Source organism: Myotis davidii, unplaced genomic scaffold (assembly GCF_000327345.1).
Source record: "Myotis davidii unplaced genomic scaffold, ASM32734v1 scaffold3270, whole genome shotgun sequence".
NCBI lineage: Eukaryota > Metazoa > Chordata > Mammalia > Chiroptera > Vespertilionidae > Myotis > Myotis davidii.
Window position 1 is genome coordinate 122,775 of NW_006281915.1, and position 27,996 is coordinate 150,770.

At 44.9% G+C, this 27,996-nt stretch overlaps 1 protein-coding gene across 1 annotated transcript in view; it reads left to right on the forward strand.

The window, feature by feature from the left end:
- FAM171A1 (family with sequence similarity 171 member A1) overlaps nt 1–24,966 on the forward strand; it is an 87,964-nt gene extending 62,998 nt beyond the window's left edge. The window contains exons 7-9 of the mRNA XM_006752621.2: nt 18,142–18,258; nt 21,327–21,441; nt 22,031–24,966. Of these exons, the coding sequence (XP_006752684.1) occupies nt 18,142–18,258; nt 21,327–21,441; nt 22,031–23,732 (1,934 nt within the window). The 3' untranslated portion in view covers nt 23,733–24,966. The remainder of the gene's footprint in view (nt 1–18,141; nt 18,259–21,326; nt 21,442–22,030) is intronic.
- The last annotated feature ends 3,030 nt before the right edge of the window (nt 24,967–27,996 follow it).

Sequence of the window (27,996 nt, forward strand, 5' to 3'; positions counted from 1 at the left end):
TCCTGCTCCCCACTGGCAAGTGGACATCCCCTGAGGGCTGTCGTGCTGCCAGAGGGATGTCTGATTTCCATCTTAGGCCCAGTCCCCCAGGGAGCGGGCCTAAGCCAGCAGGTGGTCATCCCCTGAGGGGTCCCAGACTGCGAGAGGGCACAGGTCGGGCTGAGGGACGCCCCCCCTCCCTCCTGAGTGCACAAATTTTTGTGCACCGGGCCTCTAGTTTTATATAAGGGACTTGAGTGTCTGAGAACTTTTGTAACCATGGGGGTGTCCTGGAACCAATCCCCCTGCAGATGCAAAGGACAACTAAGTTGCAGGAGAGACAAAAGTTATACAAGTACCCTGGTTGGTGTGGCTCAGTTAGTTGAGCATCCCGTGCACCGAAAGGCTGCTGGTTTGATTCCCGGTCAGAGCACATGACCAAGTTGTGGTTTCAGTTCCCAGTCAAGATGCATATGGGAGGCAGCCTATGGATGTCTCTCTCACATCGATGTTTCTCTCTCTTTCTCCTTCCCCTTCCTCTCTCTTTAAAAAAATCAATAAAGCGTATTTTTAAAAGTTATACAAGCATTTTTGACTGTACAGGGGATCAGGGTCCCTTACCCCTGCATTGTTTCAGGATCAACTATACAATGAAGTTTTCTCTAGGGATTTACACACATACATGTCATAACAATATGGCACAGGTCTATAGAAGCAACATCCTTGCTCACATTAGTTTTGTATACAGCTCACAAATAATGAAAATTTATTTTTAAAAAATGTTATATGTGTGGCAGGCTGAATAATGGCCTCTCAGATATCTCTGTGTCATCATGCTTGGGACCCTGTGAACATTACATGGAAAAGGGACTGTACAGGTGTGATTAAGTGAGCAGGCTTAGGATGAGGACATTCTCCTGGATTATGCAATCCGGCCCGCTGTGATCACAGTGGTCCTTCGGATGGATGCAGGGGTCGGAGGTCAGAATCAGGGGAGATGACATGGTGATGTGACAGTGAAATGGCAGTGATGCAGAAACTGGAGTGGTGCACTTTGAAAATGGAAAAGTGGCCACAATTTCAGGGTATAGGCAGCCACGAGACACTGAAAAAGGCAAGGAACCAGATTCTCCTTTCACAGCGTCTGGACAGAGCTGGACTTCTGACCTCTGGACCTATAAGAGACTTAATTTGTGGTAATTATTACAGCAACAATAGAAAACTAACACAAAGTAAAAATCAGTGAAGCCTCTGAAGTGACCCGATTTAGTATTTCCTCTCTGGAAGTAATCCTCATGGCACTGAACCTTTTTTCATTGGGAATCTTCATTGTGTAGTTGATCTGTTTCCATTTAAATGGTCTTTTTGACTTAGCATCTACTTCAAAAATTTTAACTGCCAAATTTCTGGCTATAACAGATTGTATGCAAAGAAAAAGCCAACATTTGGACAGTCATTCAAAAATAATCAAATGCATTAAAATGTGTTTTCTGAAAACTGTAAGATTGGAAGGACATTTCAAAGAAACCATATGTTGATTAACTTACTAAATTCAATAGAAGCCTACATATTTCATAAGGCTTTTTTTACTATTATTACATTTCATCAATAATATCATTTAAGTATAAATTAAATTATTTCAATTAAATAAAAAGTTCCAAGGCAATATTATCAGATCAGGAAAAAAAATAGGAATACATCTTCTGCATATAACACTATTTAATGATTAACTGCTACTTATGATTAATTCAAGTATGCTAATCACTTCAAACCAATTTAACACTTTAAATTATTTACTTTCGAGGTAAATGTAAGTCATTACAATTCCAAAGTGCTTACCAGCCAGATATAGCAATCTGTGAATCCATTAAAATTTTTCCACCTAGATAAGTATCAGCAAACTTGGCCCATGAGCTAAGAGTGGTTTTTACATTTTTAAATGGTATAAGAAAGAATCCAAAGGAAAATAGTATCTCATGACACATGGGAATTATATAAAATTCAAATGTAAGCTTACCTAAATAAAGCTTTATTGGGTGCTATGGACTGAATTTTGTAGCCCCCCACCCCCCACAAAATTCATATGTTGAAACCTTACTCCCAATGTGAAACCTTTGGGGGGTGATGAAGTCGTAAGGTTACCGCTCCCATGAATGGGATTAGTGCCCTCATAAAAGGGTCCCCAGAGAGATTTCTGGCCCCTTTCATCATGAGGATGCAGGGAGAAGGTTTCTATCTGTCATCCATGAACCAAGAAGTAGGTCCTCGCCGGACACGAAATCTGATGGCACCTTGACCTTGGGCTTCCAGAAGTGTGAGAAATGAATTTCTGTTGTTTATAAGCCAGTTTCGATGGTACTTTTTTATAGCAGCCTGAGCAGAATAAGACATTGGAACACAACCATGCCCATTCATTTGCATTTGGGCTATATGAGTGCTTTCTCACTACATCCATGGAGTTGAGCGGTTGTGACAGACTGTATATTCCCACAAATTGAAAATATTTACTGTCTGGCCTATTACAGAAAATTTTGTGATCCCTGATCTAAAATGCATTCAACAAAGAAGCTCTTACCATTCCAGTATAAGAATGCAGATATACTCTACACTCTCTAGGGCTAAACTGGGTCCCTGATTCAGTCATCGTTCCTGCTTTGTTATCCAGGTAACCCTCCAGCATTTTGCTGAGAGTGATTAATGATACTCAGGGTGATAACACCTTCTTTATAGGGCAAGATTTCAAACTCTATAAAGAAAGATGAAATTATTTTCTAGTTCCCTGGGACTTCCGTTTGAAAAATAAATTCACACTTAAACACTAACTGAAATACTTCAATTCATGGTTGCTAGATAAATGAACATTTACTCCTTTTTTTTTTTAATCCTCGCTTGACATTTTTCCATTGCTTTTTAGAAAGAGTGGAAGGGGGGGGGGAAGAGAGAGAGAGAGAGAGAGAGAGAGAGAAACCATCAATGTGAAAAACACACATTGATTGGCTGCCTCCCCCACGAGCCCTGACCCGGGCCAGGGATCAAACCTGGAACCCAGGCACATGCCTTTGACTGGGAATCGAACCTGAGACCCTTTATTTGGTGCTCGAGGCGATGCTCTAACCACTGAGAAACACCAGCCAGGACTGAACATTTACTCTTAGGAGAGAAACCTAGGGGTGCTCCTTCCAGACGCCCTTTAGAATAGAGTCAGTATTTGACATTACTGTTGATGTGGTTGTCTTTTTTTTTTTTTTAATGGCTACTGTTGTCTTGTTTTTCTTTTGCAACAAGCAGAGAATTTCCCATTATAAAATTTAGCATCTCCATATTTCAACCCCCATGTTTATTGGAGGGAAACCTAATAGATTAACACTCTTAGAACATAAAGCTGGGTTCTATCTAATATATTACAACAATATGAGTTAGCTAATTTTTATGTGTGCCGCTAGGAAAAATGATTTTTTTAAGTGCAACTTGCTTAAACTAGAATTGAAATTTTTGCTGCATTTACATGCAGTACTGAAACCATCATGTTAAAATGTCCCTTGATTTATAGTGCAAGAGTCTAAGGCTTTTCCTCTGAGGAATTAGCTGGTGTCTTTTAATTTATCATCTTCTACTGGTACTCTCTCCTTTGGAAAGTGGTACAATGCCTGTGCCTGTGTCCATGTTGTCAAGATGTGTCTGAGGGGCCGGGATCTACACACCTTCTAATCAATACTGTGCAGGGGACCAGATTGGCCCAAATGAAGTTCTGTTGGTCATGGTGAACGCGTCTTCGCTGAGGCTTTCTGGGCAGTAAGAGCTGATATTTCAGCTTGCTTTCCTAAGTATTTACTCTCTCGCCTGCAATTGGGACAGCAGATGGCTGCCCGAGTTGTCAGACTGTGATCTGACTTGTTGCCCTGGGGAATGGTCCCTTATGTACAAGCAAATCAGGTCAGTGGTTCGCATTTAAAGTGACCAGCAGACATTGAGTGGCAGCGAAATCAAGAATTACAATTATTTATGTGACAAGTTTCTGCCATTTAATGCTAACGTATTTGAATACTCTAATTCTAATGAGATGACAGAAATCAAAGCGTGTTCTAAGTGAAGTTGCATTGTAGAATCCAGTTTTAACTGCCTTCCTGAAACACAGCCTGCAGAGTGTGTGTGGGTTGCTATAGAAATGGTGGTTACTGAACCAGCATCTTATCACATATGGCGCATATGTATCAGGCGCTAGGGATACCCACTCATAATTGGCCTGTCGTGGATTTGTCTCTGCTTCAGATGGTGGATATTGTTGCTGATGCTGGGCTCATTGAACTAGTCCTTTTAGGTAAGTATTGGCCCGCCTGCCCTTGGAGGTGGAGCTTGAGTTCAACTATAGATCTAAGATTTTGTTCCACTTTATTGTTTTTTGGAGGGAGGAAGGGGCTCAAGTTCTTAAAGCACTAAATTATGTTTTTAACTTTAAGAAAATTATTGGTGGCTTATCTTTTTCTCTATATATCATGAGCCACGTGTCCAGATGGAAGGGAACAGACATCCTGCAATACTGAGGTGCAGTGATTGAGTTACAAGGATGAACTATGTTATATTGGGTGGGCAAAAGTTAGAACAAAAGAAGGAGTTCATTTCTGTAATATTAAGCATGTATTTACATGTTTGATATTAATTTTAGAACCAGATGCCTCATCTTTAATTTTTTCAAAAAGAAGAGACTTGACAGGTAAGGATTTTAACAAAGAAGGAAGCAGACTTGCCTAAGTATAATGTCAGTGCAGCCTTAAGAAGGATGGTCTGAATTAGGTCTCCTTGCAGTGAAGGCTCTGTCTTAGAAACAAAGAAATCACTCGCATGAAAAGTCTCTACTTTTCCCCAGATGTGAAAATTGCTCATAAAAGCGAATCAGGCTCCTAATAGAAATGTAGGAGGGGAAAAGGTAGTTGACATGCAAAGAAAACTGATTGAAGTGATATAACAGAAAAGAACACAGAGGGCATAGGACTTGATTTGGGTGTAAATGATGACAATCCAGTGAAAACATCAGCTTGCCTGAGATCTTGGCTGTCAGGTGGCCACAAATCGTGATTTATTTTTGAGACACAGAGTGTATCTTTTTGCCACAACAACGGACCATTAGAATCACAGTTGCGATGTTCCGCCCCTGTTGTCCAAGAAGAGTGGAGGGAGGCGGGGAACACACGTGCTGCCCGTGGGGAGGATGAATGCAGAGTGATCTCAGAACATGGACATTTGTTTTCCGATGTTGCTTAGCAACTCAAAAAATAATCTTGTAATGTCAGTCCATTCCTAAGAATTGTCAAGCTTTTTGTGTTTATAGCCGCACCCCACCACCACCACATGAGAATTTTTAGAGAATAAACCTTCACATTTGCTATATTATAGTTGTGGCTCAGGGCCCTTTTTGTTTTGAAACCCTATTTGACATACAGCACTGTGTAAGTTCGAGATGTACAGCATGATTGGACTTAACATGTATTGTGAAATGATTAACACAGTGGCTTTAGTTAATATCCATCATCTCATATAGATACAAAAGAAGAAGAAGAAAATTTTTTCTTGTGAGAAAAACACTTAGGACCTTCTCTTCCCTTCTTTATTTTTATTGTTGACACTATTACAGATACCCCATTGCCCCCCCTTCCCTCTGGACATCACCACACTGTTGTCTGTGTCTATGGGCTATGCATATGTGTTCTTTGGCTAAGGACCTTCTGTCTTAACAACGTTCATACACCGTGCAGCAGTGTTAACTAGAGTCATTGTGCTGTACATTACATCCTAGTACTTACTTACCTTATAACTGGAAGTTTGTTTCTTTTGACCACTTTGCTCCTTTCCCATTCCCCCCACCCTCTCAATACAGAATTTGAAACCATCAGATACTTGTATTGCCTTATTTGCACTTATGAATAGACGATTTGATGGAATAGGACTAATGAGAACTTAACAGTGATAGGTCATGCATGAAGGACAGAGCCCCACCATATTAACGAAAAACAAAATCAAAGTATGTTAAAAGAGGAAAATGTCACGGTAAGTTCACCTATAGAACAGGGGTAGGAAAATGGAATCATGGGTACACCAAGCTCAAAAGAAACCTCACCTGGCCATCCATGTCCATGTTTATGTTGCAGGTGACAAGTTCCCTTCAGTAACATGTCATCAGGTACTACAGTATATGGATGTTTCTAATTGGAATTTTATTTTGCAACTTTACAGCCTGTTTCTATTTTTTTACAAATTTGTTTTGGTTTTATACTTTTGTATGAGCTATAAGCTCTTTTATATTAGGACATATGTAACACATTATGATTTTTTAAAATATTTTTTTATTGATTTCAGAGAGGAAGGGAGAGAGGGAGAGAGTGATAGAAGCATCAATGATGAGAATCATTGATGGGCTGCCTCTTGCATGCCACTGACTGGAGATTGAACTGTGACCTCCTGGTTCATAGGTCAGTGCTCAACCACTGACCCACACCAGCCCTGGCACATTATGATTTTTTAAATAAGGTCAACACATTGAATGGCAATTTTTTTTTCTTTTAAAACTAGTCTTGTATGTTAATCAGGTCTAGAAATCTTTGGTATGAAAGATAGTCCTGGCCAGGTACCTCCTTTAGGTCAAGTTTCATCAACACTTAAGATTTAATTTTGCAAAAATATACATCACAAGGAAAACCTTTTAGAGAAGTATTTTGGAATAAAATTTTACCTCTTAGTAGCTCTGCTATCTGGACAGAACAAGGAGACGCCCATCTAAGCCCCCCACTTTAGAGGGCCTCGTGCTGGTCCTCATCTAGCTGCACCCTTTCCCCGTAGGATAAAATGTCCACTGAGCCGAAGGGATGTGGCTGCCTGGAAGCTGAGCTTCCCTTTCTAGAGCACCCTCCTGGTACCCAGAATTCCTGGCTTACAGGCTCTCTCCCAGGTCCATCTCCCAGGGGCGGGCTTGTCTGCTCATATACACATGCTGTGTGCACCCCCAGGCCAGACACATTGGGAAGGGGTGGCTGCTGGCTGGGAAATTAGTTTGGACGCACGAGAAGGGGTAGGTCACAAGCTAAGTCCCCTTTCGCACACACTCAAGGAATCTCAGAATTCTACACTGGACCCTGGCCTTTAGGTTACTGTAAGTTTATGGGAGGAAGCAACACATTTACTTAGCAATGTGATCCCTTGCTTTATAACTTAAATATTTATATATTGTATGTGGACCTTCATGTTACCCTTGCCTTGAGTTCTGCCAATATTAGGGGAGGGCCTATCCTTGGGCAAATCAGTGACTTCTCTGCCCCTCATGTTTCTAGCCTCAGACACAAGACATAGAGTACCTACCTCTCAAGGACATGTAAGACTGCACTCAGCACATTGCCAGGCATGTTTAATTCTTAATATCTTGCTGCTTTTTGCCTCCTCCCTGAATCACCCCTCCCCATGGATCACACACATGCACACGTATGCACAGAGCACACACATTACACACCCAGCCTGCAGAGAGAGCTTCATGCTAGATCTCCACACAAGCATCCTTACTTGCTCTGTAATATATCACATGGTATGTAGTATGTTGTGACCCAGCCATTTCAAATGTGTCTGAAGTGTGTCTGAATTGAAGGGGGTGTGGATGGGATCATTTTGCGGGGATGGGGGGGGGGGAGCATTTTTTTTTTAATGCCTCATTCGAAGCTGAGCTTATCCATTAGCAAAACAGGTGTTACCATCAAACAACAGTTTTCATCACTGTTTGCAACACAGCCCGGGAAGCAGGGGACACAGTCTTTATGAATGAGAAAGAAGCTGAAGCTCAGCCCAGTGAGGTGCTTGTTTGCACACATGGATCGGAATGTAGGGAGCAGAGAAGGGGAGGCTCAAACCAGGTTTTTCCTTCAGAATTCAACTCCCTTTCCTTCTCTAGTAGGTCAGGCTTTTGTGCATTCTTGCCTCTGTGCCAAGACTTAAGGTGTCTTACTAGAATAATGGACTAAATCTGGGAGCACCAAACAACAGCCCATTCCCAGATGTGTTCCTTTTGGCCCACATGGTTGATTTGGGGACATTTTTGTTTGTTGTATTTTAATTTCCTGCCAACATTTAAAAGTTGAAAGATTTGCCATGGACTTCTATTCTTGGCTTCTCTTTTTTAGTAAAATCGAGCAATTCAGCAAATATTTATTGAATATCCTCTCTGTGTCAGGCATGTCTCTGTTCTAGGCTCTTGGGATAAAGCAATGACAAAACAAGCCAGGGAAGGTCCCTGTAATTATGAAGCTTTTGTTCTAAATAGAGACAGGGGAACAGTTTACTTTAGATGCATGAGTGCTGTGAGGCAGTGAAGCAGAGTGATGTCAGGGGGAACGCCTGGGTGGGCAGACCCTTGGGAGAGGTGATGTTGGAGCTGAGGTCCCTGAGGGCCTAAAGTAGGAGCCTAACACAGAAATGTCCTGGGCAAAAAAAAACACACAAAAAAAAACCTGTCAACACAAAGGTGTTAAGGTTAGAACCAGTCTGGCCACACACCACACAGCCAGTTCACTAAGCAGCCCTGCCCCTTAGGGCACAACAGCATCTGGAGGTGCAGTAAGTCCTCACATAACATCGTCCTCGTCCTCGGTAGGTTCTTGGAAACTGCAACTTTAAGCAACCAATTGTACCATCAGCTTGTTGACATGAACAAGAGTTAAGTTCCCAATGCATCTATCTCATCATCAACGTTATAGCCAAATGACATTATTCGAAGACCTGCAGTATCTGGTTTGCCAACTCCTGGCCTATTGTCTGACAAGTGACTAGATTATTTCTTAAAATATTAGAAATATTTCTAAAGTTGCTTCAAGCACTGGTTGCCCAGTTGATACACTAGCCATAGGGTTTCTGAAAGAATCACCACACCCAGAAAAGTGCAAATAAATGAAAGCTTTGCTGCTCAAAGTGTGGTCTGCCGATGGGGAGTCTCTTAGAACTGCAGAATCTCCTACTCTACTCCAGACCCCCTGAACACCTTTTTCTTTTTTTTTAGTTTTTTTTTTTTATTGTTTGTTTTTGTTTTTGTTTTTCAAGAGAGAAAGTGGGGGAGAGAGGGAGGGGAAGTACGGGGGGAGGGGGAGAGAGAGACATCGATTGGTTGCCTCCCATATGCACCCTGACCAGGGATCGAATGGCAACCTAGGTATGTGCCCTGAATGGGCAATCAAACCCCAAAATGTTTGGTGTATTGAACGACACTCCAACCAACTTAGCCACACCGGCCAGGGTGACAATCTGCATTTTAACCAGATTGGCGTTGTAACCAAAGCACTGGTTTAGAGCATCTTATCACATTTGTTCAGATGCCTGTAAATTTCTCTTTTGCACTATCCCTGTTTCCTTTTTCAATACTCACCTGAAGATATTTTTTCAATTTATTTTTTTAATTGAGAGAGTGGAAGAGGGGGAGAGAGAGAGAGAGAGAGAGAGAGAGAGAGAGAGAGAGAGAGAGAATCATCGATGTGAGAAAGACACATGAATTGGTTGCCTCCTGCACATGCCTAATAGGGGTGAGAATCAAACCTGGAGCTGAGATACCTTCCCTTGACATGGAATTGAACCTGCAACCTTTCATCCGAGGACCGATGCTCTAACCACCGAGCAACCAGCTAGGGCACACTCTCCCTCATTTTGAGCAAGTTTTTAAATGCTGGTAATCAGTGGCTGTGCCTCCTGGAATTCTGTTCTACTAACCCATCTGATCCTTTCTGAGGTTTAATTACAAGATGAATATTGGATTTACTGGGTAATGAACAAAATTTCTCTCCATATGGGCCTATTAGCCTATAGTCTGATGAACTACTTTCTTGAATATTTATGTATATCTACTGTAAATTCAAAATTCTCTCATTAAATTTTATTAATGCTATTGTGTATTCTACTACTTTTGGCTACCTATTTAAGGCATAAGCTTTCTATAACTCTGCCAGAATCTTTATGGTTTCCCATTACTGCTCTCCCCTAAAACTTGTTTCAGTAAGTCTTCTGATAACTCAACTAAAGCTTAAAGGGTGGCGGGAGGGGGTGGCGAGGAATGCACAAAGGGAAGAATCAGATGCTTAGATTACATTTATTTTGTAAGAATCTGTTTTTCTGTTTGTTTGTTTTTAATATATTTTATTGATTTTTTTACAGAGAGGAAGGGAGAGGGATAGAGAGAAATATCGATCAGCTGCCTCCTGCACACTCCCTACTGGGGATGTGCCCACAACCACGGTACATGCCCTTGACAGGAATCAAACCCGGGACCCCTCAGTCCGCAGGCTGACGCTCTATCCACTGAGCCAAAGCAGTTTTAGGGCTGTGAGAATCTGTTTTTAAAAATTATCCTAAAAATACCAGAGAATATGTTGTAGCTGAATACTGATTCCTTTCTTGTTTTAATGTCTAAGAATTCAACATATCTGTGATTTTTATGCTTTGAACAGAAGGATGTTGGTTATAGCAAGTTTCCCTTAATGTTATTCTTGTTTAAACCAGTCCCAAAATGTACTTGCCCGAAGCTATAAGAATCCAGCTATCTGTATATAACTTTTACTCTCCAGTTTGATTGCTTTCAACAAGAAAGATTAGATAATTGACCACCAGGTAAATGCTTTGCTATGTAATTAACAAGGAATGTTTCTTCCTCACAGATTTCATTGGAAAATAATTCTAAAGAAGGAAATATAGCCACTCAAAAACATAAACTTTAATTTGGGAAAAAAGAAGGCTACTCCACAATATCATAAAAGTAGAAAGTGACACCATTTCTGCTACGCTGATGAAGGGGATGGATTCTTATATTCTGATTTTATTGAGCGATCTTGTCCCAGTTTTGTTAAGGCAACATAAAATAGACTTGGACCTTGATATTCTATATGTACATCTGGTAGAAAAGTATGATAAAGGTTATAGCTTAAGATAATACAGATGAAAACCAGAAAAGTAAGGCATCTAGTTTCTAGAGGAATTATGCATATTCAGGGATCCGGAGCGGCCCTGTGACTAAAATTAGCAATAATAGTAGTAATCTATACTAATAAAAGGGTAATATGCTAATTAGACCAGATGTCCTTCCGGACAAAGCCACGGTGGCAAGGGCTGAGGCAGAGGTGGTTAAGGGCGATCAGGCCAGTAGGGGAGAGCAGTTAGAGGCGATCAGGCAGGCAGGCAGGTGAGCAGTTAGGAGGTAGTGGTCCTAGATTGCAAGAGAGATCCCAGATTGGAGAGGGTGCAGGCCAGGCTGAGGGACCCCCCTCCCCACCCCCTGCATGAATTTCATGCACCAGGCCTCTAGTCCTATATAGTAAAAGGCTAATATGAAAATTGTCCCCTCAACCAGGAGTTCAACTTGGGGCCAGAGCCTGCTGGCCAACCACCCACAGCCCCTCGTCCTGGCTGGCCCCAGCCTTGATTGGTCCCCCCACCCCGATCAGGGGCGGGCCGGCCAGCCAACTGCCCGCGGCCCCTTCTCCCAGCCAGCCTGGCCTGATCGGCCCCCACCCATGCACAAATTTGTGCACCGGGCCTCTAGTAATAATAATAATAATAATAATAAGGATCTGAGAGGTGCATATCTCTTAAGAGTGTTCCTCAAGCCAGCTAATGCCCATGTCATGCTGACTACTCAGCAGTAGTCACCACAGCCCAAGGGTTACTGGCCATCGTCAGCAGCTGAGAGGCAAGACAACCATGGGTTGTACTGTCTGAGTTCATGCCTATGTCACGCATATATGTCTCGCCTCTCTCCATAAATGTTGCCAAATAGTTCGCGGTGATATTTACATGAAGGAGTAAAAATGGCTATATTTCAGTGTGAATATTCAGGATCAAAATATACCTTTTGATCCAGGTAACTTCTTTGAGATGGGTTTTCTGAATGGGTGTGGAATTTCCCCATGTGTCCCAGCTTACAGATCTAGTAGAACTCACTGCAGCCTCTTTCAGAAAAAGCATATCAGTTGGAGTATGTTAGCTGCAGGAAGTAGAACACCCAGCTGCAGCGCTTAGACCATGAGCATGTTCATTTTCTGCCTGGCAAAAGAGATGTGAAGCCAAAGGTGCCAGGACTGCTCCCTTCCCTCATGGCATCACCCAGGACCTTCAGTTCCTCTGCTGTGCCATCCTGGGCAACTCCTCCGTTCACACAGCCAGAAGATGGCAAAGCTGGAATTCACACGCAGGATTATCTTATGTTGGGGACATCAGCCATGTGGCCAGTTTTGTGCTGGACTATTTTTTTTTACCTTCCAAGTGTTCTGAGGTCTTACATGGTAACAATCTCAATGTAAGTAGTAACTTGGTCCCTGTGCATTGGCTATTGTGCAGGGTGCCAACTTCCATTTGTGACCTGGTAAAGTGTGGATTTGCACTTAGTTTCCTTTTCAAAGTTAGTCGTGCACCTAATATCAGGTATCTCTGCTTGTTACCAAGCGGTGAGATGAGGTAGCCTGGCTTTATGCTAGCAGGGCTTCCAGGCAAGGGGGAAGCCAGGAGATCTAAGCTCTGTCGGTGGTATTCAAATTAGACATTGCATGTTGGACTCTTTTTCATATTTTAGAGTTCTTTTCCCTTTTGATGGCCATTTTGAATTCACTTTTCTTTATGTTTTGCAAATAAAAGCTGATTTCATTACTGCTTGGGAACCAAGCAAGACAGTGGCACCCCTGGAGGTGGACCCTCAGGTCTTATAGACCAGCATAAGCTGTGTTTTTTCTGCCTGTCAATTATTGTGTGCAGTAATCATTGTAGTTCAATGTAGCTTCCAAGTTAAGAACTCATGGTGTTTTACACACAATGATCTTTGCCAAATACATACCTAACTCAATTTCAAAAGATGAGGACAGTTTTTCAACCAAGTATTTATTCTCAAAAATATCTCTAAATCTTTCCGTTGTGTTAGGTTTCACTCTAGAGAATGATAATTTGTACAGCACTGATCAGCGGGTGTGGTGTTAAGGAAAAACACCAAACTTGGATTCAGAATACCGCTTTTCCATATCTGGTTTTGTTCCCCAGTCCTCCCCACACACTGCCTGCGGACATTCTTCTAGAGGTGATTTAATGAGGTGGTTTACTGCTAGTTCCCAGTAGCAGACTGCGCTGGGTGGGACTCCGGGTGTGGGTGGTGAGGGAGCAGAGCTGATAATAGACACACTCATGACAGCACAGAGCGGGGAGGGAAGAAGAAAGGGAAAAAGGAGAGAGGGAGGGAAGTAGGAAGGGAGGGAGGGAGGGAAGGAGAGTGGGAGGGAGAGAAGGGAAACAAACATGGGAGTGGACGGGGGTATTAGGTGTAGGAGCAAACAAGTCTATGTTCCTCAGTAGGGACCTAAGGACAGCAATATTTTAGGGCCTAGCATTGTAGTTCATCATAATCATGACCCTGAGTTATCATGAAAAATCAAAATTATATTCTATCCTATAAGGCAGGAGGAGTGAATGATGCTTTCTAGAATTATATAAAACTGCTTTTTCAAATTTTGGCAAATAAGACCCAAACTGTACAAAAGAATAACTCTCAAACCATGCTCAGGAGATGTCTTCACCTTCATGCAGAGAAGCTTATCTTTGGTCTGTTTTATATAAATTTCTGGAGCCCTAGCCAGTTTGGTTCAGTGGATAGAGTGTCGGTCTGCACACTGAAAGGTCCCCAGTTCCATGCCGGTCAAGGGCACATGCCTGGGTTGCAGGCTCAATCCCCAATAGGGGGCGTGCAGGAGGCAGCCAATCAATGATTCTCCTCATTGATGTTTCCGTCTCTCTCCCTCTTCCTTCCTCTCTGAAATCAATAAAAATATAATTGGGGGTGGTGGTGGAATTCTGCTTAAGGACACACTAAAAAGCAGCAGCATTAGAAAGTTCAGATGCTTTTTAAGCTATTTGAATGCCACCATTCTAGAACTTTCAGTATTGCAGAGTTTCATTCCTTGATGATGCCAAGGGATTGCTCTATAACCTTCACACATGCAGTCCCAGTAACAGACATGCCAACAGCCTTGCACAGAGCAGAGAGGCACTTGTTGTGGCCACCAGCCTGCTCCCAACCCACGTAACAGTCGGCCACCCCCGCTCTGCAGAAGCAGCTGTGCATGAAGAAGGTGGCAGCCAGGCCAGGCCTGTGGGTCAGAGCATGAGAAGGCACAGGGTCCCGCCTGCACATCTTCACCAGGTGACCTGCCTGGACACTCAGCTTTTGCCCAGGAAGGGGACCCTGAGTGAGCCGGTAGCGAGCCCCCAGAAGGCAGTGGTGGGAAGGAGCTGTGAGGGACTAGCTCAGACAGGGAGAAGGAGAAGCACAGGAGCAAAGTGAACAGAGGAAGCAGCTGCTGGGCTGCTGTGTCGGGACCGCAGAGGAGACACTCGCTCAGGACAGCCCTTGGGCAGTTGTCCTGACCAAGGAGCATCCGTGGCTGCCCCATCCAGCCCTTCGGGGCGGGGAAACAGAGCAGAGGTCTCGCAGCTGGAGCTTTCCTTGGTCCCTCTCCTACTCTGAACTGTGCCTGGGGCCCCCACGGGGATGAGAGGGTCCCCACTTAGCACCCTGGCCAAAGGTCCAGCAGTCACATAACGTCATCAAACCAAACAGGCTATGCAAAGGCCTGTGCCCTGCTGTCCGCAGCAGCAGGGAAGGTTCCGGCAGGAGTCCCCAGCCTGCTTACAGGGAGCTCCTCTGATGCGGGGAGAGCGCCCTCTTCCTGCAGTGTCAGCAAAAGCATGTTTTGGGTATACAATTCATTCACTCATTTCCCTGTAGCTTATCTCTTCCTACAAACAAAACGCTTGGAAATGGCTTTTGCCAGTAAAGCATAATCGTTGAATCCCAAGACAACGTTACCCTCTATTTCCTGGATATGGGTACATTTTACAGAAAACGTGGGCCCAGAGCAATGCCTTCTCAGCTGACTCTTCCCTTTCGTTGGAAAGGGCGGAGTCTCCATCTGAACCTCAATTTCATCAGGAGATCTTTCCTGCTGGCCACCCCCAGCTTTTCTCAGAAGGTCGCCTGGTGTTACTTTGAGCTTGCAGGGCTGGCTTTCACTCACTGTTAAGCTCCTACACCAGGGGCATGTCTGTGTGCTGAGGAGAAGGCCCGCCCACTCTTGCAGAGTGGACAGCAAGGTGACATGTTTCTGGAAAATCAGTGGTGCTGGGACACGTGCCCTGGGAGTGCCCTGATGCCGGAGTTCTTGAGTGCTGGAGGAACTCGGGAAAACTCATGGCATGACTTGAGTCTTGAAAGATAGGCAGATTTTGGGGGGAGAGACTGTGAGGTTGAAGCAACGGTTGTTTGCCAAGTCGCAGACTTGGCATGATGAGGGACCTGGAAGAACTAAGGGGATTTAGGGGAAGGGAGGGGGATGAGGAGAAAAGCTGTGACCAGCTGGGCCTCCACTTACAGGTCCCAGTGGCCTCCTGTTGCTGATGGCATTGGAAGCCCTGCCCAGCCACTGGCAGGCAGGCACTAACCTTCTTTCCAGCCCCCATCCGACAGCCTCCTCCCTCCCACCCACCCTGCGCCTCCATCTTGCAATCCCTATTGCATGCGACCCCCTCCTCTTTCTCTCTGCTCCACACCCTCCTCATCCCCCAACTGACAGTCCTGCACCTTCAGCAAACTTCACCTAGCAGCCTTCCCTGCCCACACCAGGTGGCAGCTTCCCTCCCTGCTCCCAAAGCAGCTGTGTGTCCTCAGTCACTGACCTTTCTGGCTCCCACCAGCATCACCACCACCCCCACTGGACAGAGGCCCTCCAGGCTGCATGTGGGGGCCTGTTAGCTGGGTAGAGTGTGGGCGTCCACCCGCTTGGCTTGCCCCCAGTGTAACTGGGAGGTGTTTTTAAGTGTTTCCACTTTCTGCATTGTGTTTAGAAGGCAGAGAGAATGTAGCGTTCCAGTTAGGTGGTTTGCCCTTGAGCAAACAGGAGTTAGGACTCTGATCTTCCAGCTTTTTCCCTCTGGGCCCTTTAGCCTATCCCAGCATCCGCTCCATTCGAAAAGCAGTGACTCAAGACTCTAATCTGAGGAAAACTGTAAACCAAAGAATGTGCAGCCACTTCCTGGCTGATGCGGAGATCCTGGCAGGCTTGCTATTGTGGGAGAGCGTGTGGGAGAGGGGTGTGGTATGTGTCATGAGCTAAACAGTATGGGGCCCTGGAGGGCAGGAAGAACACTGGAAACAGTTGCAAGCAGTCTCTTACCTACCTTCGGGGAAACGTTTGTACCAAACATAGAAACCCTTTTGCTTCCTGTGTCAAATGTTCTCTCTGTTTCCGTAGTAGCCCTGAGAAGTAAGTGATGCTGTGTGTGGCGTAATCATCTCTTGGTTGATGTTGTTTAGCGAAAGCATTGGAATTAGGCATCCTCGTCCTCATACTCATTTTAGAAACCTTCTAGCTTGTATTTTCTATAACTTGAAACTGTCTGGAGCCATGATTCAGCCTGTTGCATGGGCGGGTCAGACGGTGCAGGCTGTAGGGGCTTGCTGACACTTGATGCCTGGCCTCTCCAACCTTCTTTGTTCATCTGCAGTCAGCAGAGGAGGTGTGCTAGCTGGGAGGCATTACCAAGGCACCTTTCTGCCTGCTGCATTTGAATGTTGCTATGGCAACTGATAAGCCCTAGAAGCAGCCCCAACTATTGTTTCTTTCTTCAAGGGGAAGAAAACATCCCCGATTGCCACCTCAGTGATATGTGTACACAGACAAGGCAAGGATTTGGAGCCCCGAGGGTAGAATATTTGGTGCACAGCTGGTGCGTTTAGTTCTGGAGTGGACAGGGCTATGCACGTGGCCATTTGAGGTGGCGGCTGATGGCAGGAGTGAGCTGAGCTGGGCAGGAGCACTGGGCACTGAAGCAAAGCAGGAGCCCTGCGTCGTCTTTGCTAATGGGTGGGGTGAGTGATTGCGTGCCGTGGGGGCCTGGCCGGCACACTCCCTTGCCCCTGCTGCCAGCTTCCATCATGGTCCTCAAAGTAAGGCTCTCTGCAGGTGAGACAGGTGACAGCCAGATGACCTTGGGCACTGAGCCTGCTGCTAGAAAACCTACAAACTGAAAAAGTCATCAAATTCTGGGAAGGTTTACAGGAGATGGCAGCACGGGAGAGCGGGAGAAAGAGCACTGGCCTTGGATGGACAGACCGACCTAGGTGCCCCTGCTCTGCTCCCCACCCTGGGAGTCCTCGAAGCCTTACGTAGCTCACCTGTCTTCAGGGTCCTCATTCAAAAAGGAAAATAAGTCCAACTTTGTAGGGTTGTTGTGAGAATTATAGATAATGTACTGTCAGCCCTTCGTCTCCATGGGTTTTGTGTTTGTGGATTCAACTAGCCACAGATCGAAAACAGTATACGTGTTTTCATTTCACGGTTGGGAGTCTGCAGATGCGGAGGGCCAACCATATGCATTGTTCTATGACATTTTACATAAGAGACTTGTGCATCCTCGGATTTTGGTACCTGTGGGGGTCCTAGAACCAATCCCCTGCATATACTGAGGGATGACCGTATATAGAGCACATCTGCTATGACCAGCCAGTACATAGTAGGAGCTCGTTAATGTTAAATACTGGTCAGAGTAACAGCTGAAAGACAGGACACAGACCTGGACTTACTCCGTGTTTCCCGGCATCAGAACCAACTGGAAGTTTTTAGAAATACCCACGTCGGGCTTTCTGGGGCAGTATTTGCAAAGATGGGACCAAGAAATCTATATATTAAAAAGCAAAACAAAAAACTTCCCAGGATAATTCTGATGGAGCCAGCCTGTGACTCCAGGTAGGAAATTCACTCACTTGTTTGAGGATAGAGTGTAGCCGCGCTAGATTTCCCCCGCTTCCCACTCCTGCCAACCCCGTCGCGCTGCTTTCATTCTCCTTCTAAACTCCAACGGCTTCTGCTAAAATCACCTGTGTTTGGAAGCAGGGCTGTTTGGTGAAGTGGCTGGAGGGAATTTAATAAGGAAGGCAAAGAAACACTAAAGTGAAGCGAGTTGAAAAGCATCTCCAGGAACGCTGTGTGCAGCCCCTAGCTGCCCTTTTGGCTCCCTAATGGTTATAAACATGACATGTAAGGTGACTTGTACCGTATGGCGGAGCCTTGAATAGGAGTCTAGCGTGCCTAGAGCTGAAGTTGTTTTCTGCACCCACAGGAACGTGGCTGAAGAGTGGCCTCGGCCTCGTGCACCAGGAAGGCAGCCAGCTGACGTGGACGTACATTGCCCCTCAGCTGGGGTACTGGGTGGCAGCCATGTCTCCCCCCAACCCAGGTAACTCGAAGGCAGCACCGCAGGCATGGGGAATGATGCCCTGAGGGGTCAGGTTGAGTACACTTTTGAAAATAACTTTAACAGGGACATCACATCTTTAAAATGGTTGAGAGTCTGAAAAATCAAATGATGAAATGAAGGTACTTCATGGGATGGGGAGTTCTGGTTGGAACGCTCCCATCTAGGATAAGAATCATGCATGGAAAATCATCTTGTCTCATCTCTCTATTTCTCTTAGACAGCTGCCATAGGAAATTCTTAATCTAAAGCCCGCAGCGGCAGCTCAGACCTCCTCCCTAATTCCTGAAACAGCTGTGGCCGGTGTGAGAGAACATGTAGGAAGTTATCACGGGTGACGTCTTGGGGAGGAAAGTTCAATATGGCATTTCCAAAAGGTTTTCAAAGCCACCCAGTGGCTTTGTACCCAGAAGAATATTCATTTCTATTTAGGAAATGTGAATGAACTTACATTTTTTTAAAGTGTGACGAAAAGTTTATTTTTTTAACCTATGTGCCCCAATTTATCCCAGTGAGTATTCCAGACTTGTTTTTCAAAATAGTCACCTTAGGAGAATTATTTCCAATGATGCACAAAGCGCCTTTTGAATGTGTTGCATGGACTGCCTCTATTAGTGAGACGCTTCCTAGCGGCAGATCTTGGTGCTCAGAGGTACAGCTGAAAGCCGTGCGTGTCCCCATCTGGTGAGTACAGTAGGTGACAGCCTAGGTCAGAAGGCGCTATGATTGCAGAGTGTCTCTTGTAAATTAGCTATGAAGGCAGTTCCAAAATGGGAGTCCAGCGTTTTGGCAGTGTAATTATCACTGGAAGGAACACTGAGACTCCCAAAGTAACTAATTTATTGGGGCCATTCCAAGATGGGTATTGAAAAGTCTGTCACCGTTTGCTTTATATTTCCATCCTCAGAATATGTGCACGCTTCACATCTGTGTTTGCAGAGTACGTGTTTCCCTTTATGATACTGCTCTTGTAGCAATATAAGCATGAACCAGTCTCCAAATCTGAAATATCTAGGAGATGATGAAGAGAGTAAGGAAAGAAATTCCTTACGTACCAATGCAGAAGCCACAAATCCCAGGCGTTAAAGTTGACTTTCATTTTAGACCTGTTTCAAACAACCTTGGCTATCAGTTTTCCCATCATGAACAGATTAATAGATACTTCTATAAAGAGGGAGCAAGAACTGCTGGGTGTAGGTCCTCTGAAGCTTCCCAGCAGTAAAGGAAGAGGAAAAACAGCTATGAAGAGCATACATAGCACAGTCCCTGGTGGCATTTAATGTAGAAACATGTGTTGGTAACCTCACAGCCATTGCTGTTATTAAAACAAATTACTGTGATGCTGTGTCTTCCTGAGCCCAAAACCAACAAGAAAATAATTAGGGTTTTCCTCTTTAGTTCGCTGGTTAAGAAGGAAATGAAGTATGCTTGTGAATTTTATAAAAGTTTACATTGGCAGAAGTTAAAATAATAACATTTTAAGTACTTAAAGGAATTGAACTTCGGTTACTTAGAAATGACTTTTATGTACACCCAACATGTTGGTGACGCCTGCCAAGGCGCTGCCTGTGCCCGCAGTCCCCGAGGAGGCTTTGTGTAAAACAAAATTGTTTCTCTGAATGATTAAGGCAGGATATGGTTGTCAGATATTTTTCCAAGTTTTGTAAATATTAACTCCACCCCCATGGAAGTGAATAATGTTGTCTTTTGAATGTAAGTAATGTCACTATTTTCAAAAGCTACTAAAACCCCTTGGGCTTATCAAGCTCTTAAGAGATTTGTCTCCTTCAAAAGGTTTTTTAATAAATCTACCTCTTAGAATATAAAAAGTCAATCAGTAAATGGGTGAAACAATATAAAAACCACATTTATTCCTTCCCACCTTTGGTGCACTGCCAGGATACCTGGATAAAGATTGTAATTTGGGGAGGTTTTTGTTGTTGCTGACCACCTGTTGTCAGTGACGTTGAGATACATTCTTATAGATGCTGAGCATGAAGAGTCTAAGTTAAAGTACTTCCTGAGATTCTTTACAATGTAAACGAAAGTCTGTTTACCTCTGATGACCTGGTCTATGAGTTCTGGAGAGGACTGTGGCCACGTCAGGTTAAATCATTTTGAAAAGTTATTGTAGAGGAACATTTAATTTTTAAAGAATTGAAGGCATTTTAGAAACACTTGACACCCTATATGGATGGGAGTTTTTTCTTTCTTTATTGATTAAAGTATTACATATGTGTCCTTATCCGCCCATTGCCCTCCCCACCCCCTATATGAATGTTTTTTAAGTCATAGTACATTTCCTTCATGCATCTCAACTAATTTATTTAGGCAAAGGGCTCTTCACACAGTCACAATGACTGCCCAGTGAAAGTGAGAATAAAATCTTGTGATTTTTTTTCCTCCTGCGGTATAAATTCTCCTGATATTCAGGACATCTCTCTGAGCGTAAGAGTCCCGCTCATTGTATTATCATGCATCCATTTGCTTTTATTAAAAATCATGTGCTTAGAATGCTGAATGCATGTGGCTCTCAGCTAAGGAGGGACCCTGACGCACTGCATGTAGTATTTGCATATTCAGAGCCACTGGCCACAGCTGCTTCAGCAATGAATGGGGCTGGCTGGTCATCCCTCCTCATTGATAACATCATGGTACCAGCTGAAGGATGTTTGCATCTGCCCTGCCAGTAAGAGTAACAAAAACATGACCTTTGCTCTAGCCGGTTTTGCTCAGTGGATAGAGCATCAGCCCTCCGATTGAAGGGTCCCAGGTTCGATTCCAGTCAAGGGCATGTACCTGGATGTAGACTCGACCCCCGACCCCATTTGGGGTGTATGCAGAAGGCAACCAATCGATGTGTCTCTCTCACATCGATGTTTCTCTCTTTCTGTTTCTCCCCCTTCCTTCCACTCTCTCTAAAAATCATTGGAAAAATATCCTTGGGTGAGGATTAACAAAATCAAAAAACACATGACATTTGTGATCTTTATTCCTCTGTGTATTTAAAAGTTTCCACAAATCTAAAGTGTCCTTTTCTGACCTTCTAGGTCCCGTTGTCACACAGGACATTACCACGTATCACACGGTGTTTCTTTTGGCCATTTTAGGAGGAATGGCTTTCATACTTTTGGTTTTGCTGTGTCTCCTTTTATATTATTGCAGGTAATGTTTTACCATTTGGGCAATATCTTTTTTTCATTTGGAATGGCTTGTGCAAGCATTGATATGGAGGTCTTTTTTCTTCTTCTGAATCGAGGTCTCTTTTTTTATAGGTAGGAAAAATACCTACACATTGAATATTTGTCATCTGACTTGCAAACGAATGAAGGACATACGAGGCACACTTCGTGTAGTATATAACATTGCTTAAAAGGGCAGTTACAGAAAACAGTTTGACAGTTGTCCTATGATTGGTTTAGAATATACCTAAACGCTGATTAAAGGGTGATATTCTCAAGGACAAAGCAGAACTATTTTTATTGCGATGCCTCATCTGTTCTGTTTGCGAGAATGCTGACTATCGATTCTTGGGGTAACGGCTTTTGAATGAATGACTCAGATGTACTAACGAAAGCCTGCGGGTGAAATGCGTGGACTATGCTGCTCAAAATAAGTCTGAGGGTGTGTGTGGGGTGAGCAGGCTTCTGGCTTGTGTCTTTCTGTGGAAATTGTGAGTTAGGATTTTACTTGAAACGCAGCCATGACAAGAATCTTTAATCTTTGGGTTCGGATTGTTGTCTCTTGATCACAGGCGGAAGTGCTTGAAACCTCGTCAGCACCATAGGAAACTGCAGCTCCCCGCGGCCCTGGAGAATTCCAAAAGAGATCAGTCCACCTCTATGTCTCACATCAACCTGCTGTTCGCCCGTCGGGAGTCGGAATTCCCAGGCCCACTCTCTGTCACCAGCCACAGCCGCCCGGATGCCCCGGGCACCAAGGAGCTGATGAGTGGGGTCCGTTTAGAAATGATGTCTTCCAGCGGAGACGTGGACCTGCACACCCCCATGCTGAAGCTGTCCTACAGCACCTCCCAAGAATTCAGCTCTCGGGAGGAACTCCTGTCTCATAAGGAAGAGGATAAAAGCCAAATCTCCTTTGATAACCTAACACCGAGCGGGACGTTGGGAAAGGACTACCATAAATCCGTGGAGATTTTCCCCTTAAAGTCCAGGAAGTCTGTGGAGAGAGAAGGCTACGAGTCCCCTGGCCGCAGTGACTACAGGAGGAGTTACAATGCCATGCTGTCACCGCCTTTATTTGAGAAGCAAGACCGAGACAGTCAGGCCTCCATCAACCATATTTCCACGGGAAGTAAGCTCACCATTCAGGAACACATGTACCCCGCGCCTTCCTCTCCCGAAAAAGAGCAGCTGCTTGACCGCAGACCGACTGAATGTATGATGTCACGATCCGTAGACCACCTGGAAAGACCCACGTCTTTCTCGCGGCCCGGCCAGTTGATCTGCTGCAGCTCCGTGGACCAGGTCAATGACAGCGTTTACAGGAAAGTGCTGCCTGCCTTGGTCATCCCCGCTCACTATATGAAACTGCCCGGGGACCACTCCTACGTGGGCCAGCCGCTGGTCGTTCCAGCGGACCAGCAGCTTGAGATCGAAAGACTGCAGGCTGAGCTCTCCAGCCCCCATGCGGGGATCTTCCCGCACCCCTCCTCTCAGATCCAGGCCCAGCCCTTGTCGTGCCAGGCCATCTCCCAGCAGCACTTGCAGGACGCGGGCAGCCGGGAGTGGAGCCCGCAGAACGCGTCCATGTCGGAGTCTCTGTCCATCCCAGCATCCCTGAACGACGCGGCCTTGGCCCAGATGAACAGCGAGGTCCAGCTCCTGACCGAAAAGGCTCTGATGGAACTTGGCGGCGGGAAGCCGCTCCCGCACCCCCGGGCCTGGTTCGTCTCCCTGGATGGCAGGTCCAACGCACACGTTAGACACTCTTACATCGATCTCCAAAGAGCGGGGAGGAACGGCAGTAACGATGCCAGTCTGGACTCGGGCGTGGATATGAATGAGCCAAAATCTGCCCGGAAGGGAAGAGGAGACCCTTTGTCTCTGCCGCAGAACCACCCCCCTGCCCAGGAGCACCCTCAGAAGGAGCCGAGGCCGGCGGACAGCACCGCCTACACGCAGCTCGTGTACCTGGATGACATGGACCAAAGCGGCAGCGAGTGTGGCACCACCGTCTGCACCCCCGACGACAGTGCCCTGCGGTGCTTGCTGGACGGCTCCAGCCGGAGAAGCGGCGGCCAGCTGCCCAGCCTGCAGGAGGAGACGACCAAACGGACTGCGGACGTCCCCCCCGAGCCCCTGGCCAGCCCTGATCAGAGAGGGTCTGCTCACGAGGACGACGAAGAAGACGACGAGGATGACCAAGGAGAGGACAAGAAGAGCCCTTGGCAGAAGCGGGAAGAGAGACCCCTGATGGCATTTAACATTAAATGAGCGACTGCAGAGTCACCCAACCTAACAGAATTGCCAAAAATTCTTACTGATGGAAGCGCTTACACGTTTGTGGAGGAAGTTGAACGACGGCAACCATGGCCTGTGGACATTTCCATTTCCGGTTGTGTAAATGTTCAAAAGGAATTACAGTGATGGCTCAGAAGAAAGGAGGGCGGCAAGGGATGCCTAACCGCCAGGGAGGTGGCCGAACGTCGCTTCTGAGTGTCCTTCCACATGCTTGCCGTGTCCCCCGAGGACGCTGAGAGACCACAGTGATGTTGCTGGTTCTGACGATAACCTCAGTTCTCCCTCAGATTCCGGGAACAGATGAAGCTCTTTTTTGCATCGCCTGAGTCAGTTTTATCACGATAATGCTCCTGTGAAGTTATGATTGAGAAATTAGCTTGGCACTTAGTGTCTCGAGGAATTCATGACCTCGGAGGAAAGCTATGCATTGCTGCTTCATGCTCTTACTTTGCCTAGGTTTATGCTTTGCGTAGGTTTTGTTTCGGGTTTGCTTTTTTTTATAAGCCCAGTTTGGTTGTCAAGATTTTATTTCTTCATTTTGATCTGTTCTGGTTCTTGGTGGTTTATTTCCATGTCTCCATTCAGGAACTCCTGTCATCCCTTAGCATCCAAGCCTTCTAATGAAACCGCACTGAAATTTTTTATCAGCTGAGAATCCTTCAGTTCTGGGCCCGTTAACTCCAAGTGCCTTTTTTACAGTAACAACAGACAGTCCCTCACTTACCCTCTTTGTTTTTCTTAACTCCTGTAATGGAACTGCCTGGATTTTATAAAGTTATTAAACGATGCCCCTTTTCTTTGAACTGCATGCTGCCAAGTGCCCACTTGTGCACAGAATTCCGATTTCCGCGCAGTGTACTCTCCAGTTCTCCTGTGTGATGTGGATTCTGTTTAGCTAAGATAAACTAGAGGACACCCTAAAGACTCCCCACCCCCACCCCCACCCGCCACTCCATCCCTTTGGCCACTAGCCACCATTATGGTTTTATTGGCTGTTTGTATATATGGTTACGTATTAGCGCTGGAATTCTTTGGGCTGATCTTGCTCTCCCAACATCAGTGTGGACTGAGCAAGTGAACTGAATGTGACTATTAAAAAAAAAAATCTTATGTGCTATCCAAAAGTGCCAGAATGACTCTTCTGTGCATTCTCCTTAAAGAGCTGCTTGGTTATCCAAAAATGAAAATTCAAAATAAACTTTCAAGGGAAAAAAAAAAACCTCTCTTATAGTCATTTTCATTCATTCTGAGCCATTATTTGTCTCCAAGTTGTTATGAAGAAATTGCTGTTCATTTCTTGGCAGTCTATATGCCAGTTGGTTGGACTTATATTTAAAGACCACCATGAATTTAGACTGTAGTTAAAGTCCTTAAAATCCACCTTTGCGTTTAGTTTCATCCAAGAATACAAAGTAACATTGTGTGGTGTTTCATATAGGGAGAGAGATCTGCACTTTCCAAGAAACTGAGGTTTTATGTTCAATATTGATTCACTTCACTTTGTAACAGCTTCCAAAAGACCTTATTAAAATGACCAGAACCATCCCAGATGTGTAAGACTGTTCCTCGGAATCATTAATGGAAACACTGGAACAAAGAACAGATTGGCGGAAGTAAATTAAGCTGTGTTTTTAGGAACAGCTTCCTTACAAAATCTTTATTGGTGAATTCCAGGCAGGCAGAAAACTAATCAGGCTGATTTTCATTATTTTAATTCTAAAGAGTAAAGTTTAGTATTTTGCTTTTAAGAGGGAAACCTGTTGAGAGGTTCCCCACAGTGAAGGCAGCTAAGTGGAAGTCTGTGGTTTAACAAGTGAGCAGAACTTTGGGAGTGAACATTCTCACCGATAGGTGGCAGGTGAGTCCTTGCAGACTCCCACTGAGACTCCAGGGAGAAGCCCTTTGTCAGCTCTCCTCCAGAGAAAAGGTAAGTGGCCTCCCCCAAGAATTCCTAGGGTGCCCTGGCCAGTGTGGTCCAGTTGGTTGCGCGTTGTCCCATGCATCTTACACCAAAAGGTTGCTAGTTTGATTCCCAGTCAGGGTATTACCCAGGTTTTGGGTTTGATCCCTGGTTGGGGGTGCTTGCTGGAGGCAACTGCTTGATGTCACTCTCATATCCATGTTTCTCTCTCCCTCTCCCTGCCTCTCTCTCTCTAAAAGTAAAAATACCCCTGTCACCCTGGCTGATTTAGCTCAGTGGATAGAGCATCAGCCCATGGGCCAAAGGATCCAGGTTTCGATTCCGGTCAGGAGCACGTACCTCAGTTGCGGGCTTGATCCATGTCTCTCACATTGATGCTTCTCTCTCTCTCTGTCTCTCCCCCTTCCCTTCCACTCTCTTTAAAATCAATGGAAAAATATCCTCAGGTGAGGATTAACCAAACACACAGACACACGCACTAAAAAATCAATTAAAAAAACACATCAAAGCAAAAATACCCAGGGTCAGACCGAGGTGACTGGGGGAATACTGGGAGATCCCAGCCCTTTGGAGTTCTTCTGAGGTTGCTGCCAGGGCAGTCACCTTAAAGCATCAGTTTTCAGAAGAATGTTATGGAAGGTCTGGCAGGAAGACTGGGGATACAGGGGGGGCGGAGAGGGGGCGCGCGGAAGGGGAGGGTCTGACTTCGCATTAGGCTAGACATACCTGGGTCTGCCGTGAGTATAGAAAGTGGAGCAGCCTGCAGTGGTGAGAAGACACTGTTTGCCAAAGATGGAGTTTAACTCATCTTCACTTACAGGTTAACATTTTTGCTCAGGGTGTCAGCACTGGTCACCAGACTCATTGTCTGTACAGAGCACCGTGACTGTAAACATTTATCTTCTCTCTAGCCTGTTAGGGTAAAATGTCAGTGTTGCCAATCAATTCTATTGCCTGTAGGACCAAACCCATCAAAGGCATCATGCTTATGCCACCTAGTGGTGAGTGTTCACCAGCCTATTAATTAAGGAAACTTCAATCTGAATAAACGGGTCCGGGGCCAGCCCTGGGAAGACAAGGATGGGTGTGCCCAGGGGTGACTTGGACCTGCTTCTGTGCTCCAGGTAATGAGTTGGGACTGACATCTGTTGAGTCTCTGACTTGGAAACGATATGTTGAGAACATTAATGGATTCTATTCTAACAATAATGCATTAAATTCTCAAAACTTCATTAGGAAGATATTTTTATTTCTCTGCTTTACACCTAACTAAATTGAGGCTTGGGGGTTAAGTAATTAAGGCCACTTGTCTAGGAGCTGAGTAAACAACCAGCTCTCTGGAAACAAATGCATTTAAGTTATACATGTTTCTGATTAAAGGACGTGTAGGACAAATCCTAGCAAAATACATAATTGTAAATTCCATTTGAGAGGTACTCTCACAGAATACTTTCATTGATTTTTGTCACATCTGTTGTGGCAATTGACAGAAGGATATAGCTCTGACATGAACATTAACGGATTTTTTAAATGAATGATTAAAATGAAATTGAAAGAACAAAGACACATGTCAGAACGTCACAAGTTCATTCTTCATAGCATGTCTTCTTTGCTGAGTCAGGTAATGGCTGCTGAATACTGGAAGAATATTTGGTTTTTTAATACTGGAAGACTATTTCCTCAGCTTGCTGTGCTAATCGCAATGGTATGGGTCTAGACGTGATGCCGTTTTTGTTTGTTTTTTAAATATATTTTTATTGATTTCAGAGAGGAAAGGAGAGAGGGAGAGAGATAGAAACATCAATGATGAGAAAGAATCATTGATTGGCTGCCTCCTGCATGCCCCCTATTGGGGATCAAGCACGCAACCCGGGCATATGCCCTGACCAGGAATCAAACCATTACCTCCTGGTTCATAGGTCGACGCTTAATCACTGAGCCATGTTGGCTGGGCTAGACATAATACAGTGACATCACTACACTCAAGAGTTGGGAAGAGAAGTCCTGTAGCACACAGTTACATTTCTACCAGATGCAATAGGTAAATAACCTCAAGAGCAAGGTCAGATATATAGTTGATCCTCATTGTTTGCAGATCCCATTGTTTATGAATCTGTCTACTTGCTAAAATGTATTTGTAACCCCAAGATCAATCGTTACCATTTTTTCACAGTCATTCATGGATGTGTGCGGAGCAATGAAAAATGTGAGCTGCCCCATGCCCATTTCACCAGCCGAGGTTAACCAGCAGTGCTCTGCCTTCTTGTTGCAGCTCTCACTGTGAACAAATGTCCCTTTTTTGAAGTCTGTTTATTG